The sequence below is a fragment of the Tamandua tetradactyla genome, chromosome 7 (genome assembly GCF_023851605.1).
Source record: "Tamandua tetradactyla isolate mTamTet1 chromosome 7, mTamTet1.pri, whole genome shotgun sequence".
NCBI lineage: Eukaryota > Metazoa > Chordata > Mammalia > Pilosa > Myrmecophagidae > Tamandua > Tamandua tetradactyla.
In genome coordinates, this window is record NC_135333.1 from 120,821,253 (window position 1) to 120,830,069 (window position 8,817).

General features: G+C 31.2%; 1 protein-coding gene across 1 annotated transcript; it reads right to left on the minus strand.

The window, feature by feature from the left end:
• Positions 1-622: 622 nt before the first annotated feature.
• LOC143690078 (olfactory receptor 6C4-like) lies at positions 623-1,561 on the minus strand. The gene has a single exon (XM_077168070.1). The coding sequence runs from the start codon at positions 1,559-1,561 to the stop codon at positions 623-625; it is 939 nt and encodes a 312-aa protein (XP_077024185.1).
• Positions 1,562-8,817: the final 7,256 nt, after the last annotated feature.

An 8,817-nucleotide genomic window follows, 5' to 3' on the forward strand; every position in this document is an offset into this window, starting at 1 on the left:
GCTGAATCATTAAATTGATATCTCTTTTAGTCTCCAGTATCATAGAGCAGCTAGAAGTAAAAACCTAAAATTGTGAAATTGCAACCCATGTCAAACTCCGAAATATGTTCAACAACTAATTGTGGTGCAGTGCTTTGAAATTTATAATTTTTTAAAATATATATTATTTTTCACAAAAAAGAAGGAAAAAAGTCAATTGTGATGATAAAAAAATATTTAAGCTTTCTAGCCTCTTATATTCTGGAGCAGCTAGAAAGAAAAAAATCTGAGAGGATTGTATGGTAGCCCATGATAAACTCTGGGATCTGTCCCATAACTACTTGTTGAAGAGTACTTTGAAAACTATTGCTTTTTTATTTCTTTGCTTTGTATATATGTTATACTATATAATAAGAAAGTTAAAAAATAAATAAAGATTGAGGACTTATTCAAATAAAGAGACATAATGACAAAAAATAAAGAAGCAGTTTTTACTGTTTCAGTGATCAAATAGTAACATTAATGAGATAATGCAAAAAATCTTTAAAATTTTTTTAATGTTAAAAATGATTTAATTTTTAAACTATGTTGAAAAATGTCTTTCAAACTTTTTTATTTGTTTAATGATCAACTTTAAATAGTTTCATTTTCTTGAGAAAAGCTTTATCTCATGGACCATATCTTTGAAAGCTATTGTCACCTGCTTGTTCCTTAAGGTATAGATGAAGGGGTTCAGCAGAGGGGCCACTGAGGTATTCAACATAGCCACTCCCTTGTTAAAACTTGCTGCATTCTTAACAGAAGGATTTATATACATAAAGATACAGCTTCCATAAGAAAGTGAGACCACAATCATGTGAGAAGAACAAGTAGAAAACGCTTTTCTCCTTTGCTGAGGAGAGGGGATTCTTAGAATTGTCCTGATGATGTATATGTAGGAAAGAATCACGAGTGCTAAGGTGAAGATGAGTGTCACCGCAGCAAAAACAAACTCGATGACTTCTATGAAATGTGTGTCTGAACAGGATAAATGCAACAATATGGTGTAGTCGCAGCAATAATGATTGATGATGTTGGAGGCACAGAAAGGCAGCTGGAGAGTCATGATATGTGGCACAATGACAACTAAAAAACCAGAGAACCAAGAACATAAGACAAGTTGAATGCAGAGTCTCCTGCTCATCACGGTTGGGTAATGCAGGGGTCTGCAGATAGCAACATAGCGATCATAGGACATGGCGGCTAAAAGGTAAAATTCAGCTGCTCCCAGAAGGATGGCGAAAAAATACTGAGTGAAACAACCAGCAAAGGAAATTGTCTTGTCTCCAGTTCCAATATTGACTAGCATTTTGGGAACAAAGACAGAAGTAAAGGAAATTTCCAAAACGGAAAAATGGCGGAGGAAAAAGTACATGGGAGTCTGGAGGCGATAATCCCGCAGAGTCAGAATGACGATGGTCAAGTTTCCCGTGATACTTAAGGCATAAGTTAGTAGCAGAAAAAAGACAAGCACAGCTTGGAGATTCGGGTCATTCGTCAGGCCAAGAAGAATGAACTCTATCACTGATGTTTGATTTCTCATGATTAATTTCATAAAAATCAAGGCAGACAATAATAATAAGGTTAGAATAAAATTAAAGGTATCAGATATTTTTTGAAATATAAAATCAGATTGAAAAGCCAACTGGAAGTAAATATACTTTGTTTGGAAACTATGAATAACAAGACAATAAATCAATTAGCATTCTGTTTTATTTTACTCCATATATAACAAAAACCCATCCTCTTAAGGACATTTTCAATGATTGCCTCTAATTGTATTATCCTGTACTTTTTACCATTTTCTCATTTTTAATATTTTCCTTCTTATTCTTTCAATTCCATTATTCTCTAAATATATTATTGACCTCTCTTCAAATCCCTAGTCTTGTTTTATTGAATGCTAAAGAGTTTTTATTCAAATTGTAAGATCCAATTTATGCACTCAGTACTTTCAGATGTTCTTTTAATATCCTATAGATAGATATATAGAAAAATTCAAAGCAAATTTCAAGAATTGCTTTGAGAACTTTTAAGAATTATTAGCTCTTAGTTTGTTATCCGATCAAGTAAATATAGTCTAAAATATGGAGTATGGAAAAATTGGAACTCAATTGTTTTTTTTTTCCTACCGTAATCTCATTTTAAATAATTCTGGGCACTTACTAGATACATTTTTCTCTTAATTCTTAAAAAAGTGTATGGAATTTTTATTATTACAGTTCCCAAACCATAACAAGGGCACAAAAAATAACCGTTATTATTATAACATACAATATGTAAATTAATTAGTTATCAGTGAAGTGTTTAAATCAAAATGATCTCACTGTTGGTTCTTTGTGCTACAAACTGGATCTGCTCCTCAACATATACTTCTTTAAAAAGTGGATTCTTGGGCCACAGTGGCTAATTGGCAAGAACGCTTGCCTGCCATGGCAAAGGACCCAGGTTCAATTCCCGGTGTCTGCCCATGTAAAAAAGTGGATTCAAATTCAGGTCTCCAGAAAATTTTCTCTAACAATCCCAACAATAATTGTTTATCCTACTTCTTTATAAATATTTAAGATAACATAACACTGGATGATAAATTCCAGTATTATTTTCTACTTTTTTCAATTACTTATGTTTATCTGTCCAACTTTAAAGTGAATAAACTCTCCACAAGAATATGATTCCATTACTTTACGACTTTTATAGAGGACAACAAACTGTCCTCTATAAAATACTATAAAAATTTTAATGCAAAATATATTATTAACCCCTCTTCAAATTTTGAGTCCTGTTTTATTGAATGCTCTAGAGTTTTTAATCAAATTGTAAGATTTAGTTTATGCACTTAGTACTTTAAGAAATTTTTAAAATATTTTTTAGCATCAGATATGAAGAAATATTACTGGGAATTCTTATTCCTACTAAAAAATTTTAAGATTCTTTTTATTTTAACAATTAAAGGCTTCACTACATATATTGGCTTATTCTCATGTTGCAAAATGTAGTAAGTTAGCAATAGTAAACTTAACACATCCATCATCAAAGTAAAAAATGTCCTAAAGATTCAACATGGACAAAATCGCAGCTTTTGCCAAGTTAGGACGAGTGATTGTCCACTAGAATTATAATAGAAAGATGTCCTAATATTTTACTCGAGCCAATTTTCACTTTTGCACCATGATTGTTTCTTTTGTTAAATACTTCATAAAGCAATTAGAATCACCAAATACATTAATGGTATTTAAAAGCAATATTGTTAACATTCCATTTATGTTAATTAATAATCCAGGTTTTTGCACCAATAATATAAATTTATGTGTTAACTGAAATTATGTCTATATTTTCCTGAATATATTATCTTGCAAGCTTAATAATGACAACAGATGAGTGTGGAAACTTTTAAAAATAGTGACATGGTAATGAGTTTTACAAAAATATATTCAGACAAACATTGCTTCCACTATGGCAAAATTGTGCATTATGCTGTAATATTACTAAAATTAGTTAAAACAGATCATGGGGGCTTGATCAATTAGTATTGATTTTCTGTTTCTACATGAAAATAAGATGTAGAGTGGCAGATTATTTGGAGACAGCAATTTTTAACTTCTAGTTTGAGATCTTAGATTTTAGTTAAGACACCATAATTCCAATTTAGAAATTAAGCAATCAATCAATTGCAGTCACTAAAGAACATTAATATTCTGAAATTTCCATTTTTGTGTCTTTGACAAAATGAAAATATTTGAAATGTTCCTCATAAAGAAGAAACATTTCAATGAATTAATAAATAACTAGGGGCTCAAAAATGAATGAAAAACAGCATTTTTGTATTTGTAAGTTATCTCACCATCTATTATAAGTATGATCAACAAAAATGATAATTTCATATAAAAAGCAAAATATAAGCTAAATATATTTCTTTTCAGCATGATACAAGATGGTAATCCTTTACAGCAATGATTAGTCTTGAATCTGTTTTTTTTCGCATGGGCAGGCACTGAAAATCCAACCCGGGTTTCCAGCATGGCAGGCAAGAATTCTGCCACTGAGCCACCATCATACCACCCAGTCTTGCTTCTTGAAGAGAAAAAGCTGAATGTATGAAAGGGATCATTGTGTTTTAAAAGCATAAATAAAGTTATACATATATTGGCTCAAATAAAAACTTGTTCCAATCAAAAAAGTTTTTCCTCCCCCTCCCTCCAATAAAAATTTAATTGGCAAAAATATGTAGCCATCTACTACGTAGATACTGATTTTTTTAAATACATGCTTTATTACAGTTAAAAGAACATGGAAGGATATCTCACATCTCTTCTGGATGACATTAATCATGAATTACTCATCACAAGGTAAAAGCTTCCTCAAAATGAGCTACATAATTTCATGTACAGACTATGTCTCTTACTGGTTTACCTCCAAGCTTTAAGACATTTTTGTTAGTTTGTGGAACATCATGTCAAATTACAATTAGGAAGAAAGTTTGGAGTAGTGTCAGAATACATGAGAAGTAGTGATGAAGATAGTACAAAAATTTTTTTAAAGATCAAATTTGTTTTACCCACATTAAGCTCTAATTGTTTGAAAATGCTATTACATTTTTTACTGCCTGAAATACACATATATGCTAAAATATTAGGTTTTGAAACTCTTACCTATATTTGTTTAAATCCATCAAAATTTCTTTAAAAGATGTATGTACAGTTATGACAAGCAAAGATAAAAAGTAGGTAACAACACATTAAGTGAACTATGAATCTCTCGTTAGGTGCAACCATCACCATCTCCCTCCTACTTAAGCAAATATTCCCAATCAACTGCTTTTGTCATGAATTGGAGTATATAAAAGTTTATGACCCTTTGGGAAATGGTCCCTGGTACATCAGGAAGGCAAAAACCTATGCCAGCTATTTATGGAGATAAATATGAATATTACACAAATTTACTCATTTCATTGACTCTATCTCCAATAACCATCTCTCTCACATATAAAATTATACACTTACCAGTTTATGCTGAACTCTGAAACCATATTAACTTCCATTTCAAAACTGCAGCTATATCCCTTGAGAAAACTAAGTTTTCCTGACATTGATGCATACTGGTAGTAATATTGGGAATTGTCACTAGTTTTGGTGAGAAATTTCTAAAGGATCTGAGAGAAAACAGAAAAGAATCAATGTTTCAAATGACAAAACTTTATTTCCATCTAAGTCCTCATGTGGATTCCTGGAGAAACGATTGGTTCCAGGGCTAAGGCAGGGAAAATACAAAATGAATCTGAAACATCTTGTCATGCTAGAAAGAGAGAAAGTGCTTTAAAAATATGGAAACCCAGGCGGGCCACGGTGGCTCAGCAGGCAGAGATCTCCCTGCCATGCCGGAAGTCCGGGTTGGGTTCTAGGTGCCTGCACATACTAAAAAAAAAAAGAAAAGAAAAGAAAAAAAAAAAAAAATGGAGCCCGTCAAAACAAAGAAGAGGATCCAAATTGAAGGAGCTCCTGTTGGCCAAAGCAGGAACAATTTGAACGAGAAAATAAATAATGATATAAATATTCCCCACGTCATAGTAATTAAATAAATTATTGAATAAATAAATAGTAGAGAAAGGATAGCTCCTTATGGTGGAATTTCAATTAATCTATTAGAAGAAAAGAGAAAAATAGAAAATACTGTTAAGAAAGCAGCACATTAATCTTTCTTGCAGATAAAATCCATGAATGAATGCCAAAATTTGTGACTAGACATTTGAGGACAAACCGTCTTTGCTTTGTCTCAAACGATCTCACCCAAATATTTAACAACTACAAAGAGAGCACTTTACAGTGGGCAAATATAGCAATCATTACCTTAACAGAGTGTTCAAAGTTAAAAATCACCAGTAATAAGACCTGTTGTCATCATGAATGCCTTGAAATGAGGCACTGAGAAGGATACAATGTTCACATATTATAATTAGATCCTGGAAAAGAAAAAGGACATTAGTGGAAAACTGGTGAAACGCAATGTCTACCGTGTGATTGATGACCTTACGTCATTGTTAGTTTCCTGGTTTGGATAATTGTACTGCTGTTACGTAAGGTTAATATTAGGGAACTAAGGAAAGTAGGGTGAAGGATACACAGAAACACTACGAATTTAGCAACGTTTCTCTAAATCTTAAATTAGTTCAAAATGATTTTTAAATATCCTTATAATGGTCAGGAAACAATGAGAAGAAAACACAAAAGCAGAATTCATTTGTTTCAAAATAGTTTAAATATAGACTTACATTTTATAAAGAAATACAATTGATTCTTTGATATTGACCTTGTATCCTGCGACCTTGCAAACCTCAGTAGTTTTACACCCTGACTAGTAGATTCCTTGGGATTTTCTATATGATGATGTTTCATCATTAAGGATGATACTAGCTGTTATTTTGTTTGTTTGCTTGCATGTTTGCTTTTGCTGCTCTTTGTCAGGTGAGCTTTTCTTCTATTTCTACATTTTTTGTTGAGAATTTTAATCAGAAATGTTTGTTGAAATTTTTCAATATTTTTAATGCATCTATTGAGTTGATAATAAAATTTAATTTGTTAGTCCGTTAATTTGGTGAATTATATTATAAAAATTTCCGATGATAAACTCAAGATGCATTCCTGGGATGAACCCCATATGGTGATACACTTTATCCATTTTATGTATCATTGGATTAGATATGCTAGGCATTTTAAAATAATTTTTGCATCTATGACCATGAGAAATATTCGCATATAGTTTTGTTTTCTAGTAATGTTTTCTTCTGGTTTTAATGTAAGGGTAAAAGTCCTCATAGAATGACATGGCAAATGTAGATCTGGTATTATTTGTTCCTTAAATCAATAGCAGCATTGACAAATAGAATAATTTAGATCTAAAGTTGAAATGGCTTTTAAGTACAAATTTAACTTAACCTACGTATGAATATTCAGGCTATCTGTTCTTCTTGCATGATTTCTGCTAATTTATGATTTTCAAGAAACCAAGAAAAATGCCCATTGCAATTAAGTTTTGAATTTATTGGAATGAAGCTATTCTAAATCCTCCCTTATTAGTATTTAAATGCCTATAAAATTGTATAACCTGCACTGATGCCCCGTCTCTATTACTTAATGTTCACAATTTGTCTTTCCTTTTTTTCTTTTCCTGATCAGTCTGGCTGGAAGTTTATCAGTTTGACTGGTTTTGATTGAAGCAGCTTTGGTTTTATCAATATCCTCTATTCTGCTGTTGTTGTTTTATTTACTATTTCATTTATTTCTGCTGTGATCTTTTTTAGGTTCCTCTGCTTACTTTGGGGCTTAGTTTGCTCTGCTTTTTCCAATTTCTTAAAATCAAAGCTTATGTTGTTCACTGGATGTTTATTTTTCAATGTAAGCATTTAGTCCTCTAAATGTCCCCATAAGCATTGTTTTCACTACATACAACTAAGTTTTCATGCCTTCTTTTAAAACTTCCTTTCTGACTTTATGTTTAGTTTTAATTTGACCCCTAAGTGTTTAAAAGTGTGGCTTAAGTTTCTAAATTATTTGGGGGAATGCCTAGAAATATTTCTGTTGAGTTCTAACTTAATTTCATTGTTCTCAGAGAATATACTTTGTATGATTTGAATCCTTTTGAAATTATTTAGATTTCTTTTACGTCCCTGATATAGCCCATTTTGTTAATGCTATGAAAACATATAGAAAAAATATGTACATTCCGTTCTTTGGTGGAACACTCTATAAATGACACTTCAGTCAATCTGGCTGATAATTTTTTCTCGTATTCCAGTTGCTTATTTATTTTCTTCCTAATTCTTTTGACTTTTGAGAGAAGAATGCTGAAATCTGTTATTATAATTGTGGATTGATTTAGTCTTCTATTCAATTATTTGAACCTTTGTTTCATGTATTTTATAACTCTGTTATTAGGTGTATAGACTTTTAGGATGGCCTTTTGATGAACTGAGTTTTCTGTCCTTAGGAAATGACCTTATGTTTTGCATAGTAAAATTCTTGGCTCTGAAATTTAATTTGACTGATACTAATATAGCAACTTCAGCTTACTTTTGATTATTGTACTTGTAATTCTAAAGACTTTCTGTGTACTATATCAGGCCATTTGTAATGAAAGCTAGTTTTATTTCTTTGTTTTCAGTATTTATGGTTTTTCTTTCTTTCCACTACCCAAAATAATACCATCAGTAAGAAGTTCTATAGAAGTGAGAGCTCACCCTACTTCAATGATAAGGGGAAATTGTTCAATATTTCACCATTAAGCGCAGTTATAGGCATAGCTTTCTAAAAATAGAGGCCTTTTAGTCAGTTGAGGGATTTCCTATATGCATATATTTTGCCTGCATTTAATCATTAATAGGTGGTAGAACTGTGACAAATACTTTCTTTACATCTGTTGTGATACCTATACACTAAATGATATTGATTGATTGGCTTTTAAATGGTAAATCAAAATGGGATTTCATGGATAATACCATCTTGTCATGATGTATTAAATTTTTTCTATATTTCTGGAATTGACATATGTTTAGAATTTTTATTCTAGATTCATGACAAATATTAGTCTATAGTCCATGTTTTTGTAAATTTGTCAATTTTTTTGTGCCAGAATTATGCTGGCTTTGTAAAGACTGTATTGTATATGACTATGATTAATTTTTATTAAATAATGAATTCTATATTGGGCTTTTCATACTTCATATTTCTTCTTATTTCAGCTTTAAGATGTTGTACAAAACTTCTGTTTATTTAAGTTCTGAAATAAATTTATAAAACATATTTAATA

Coding starts and splice junctions, on each gene's coding strand:
- LOC143690078 (XM_077168070.1), bottom strand. CDS start 1,561: ATGAGAAATCAAACATCAGTGATAGAGTTCATTCTTCTTGGCCTGACG.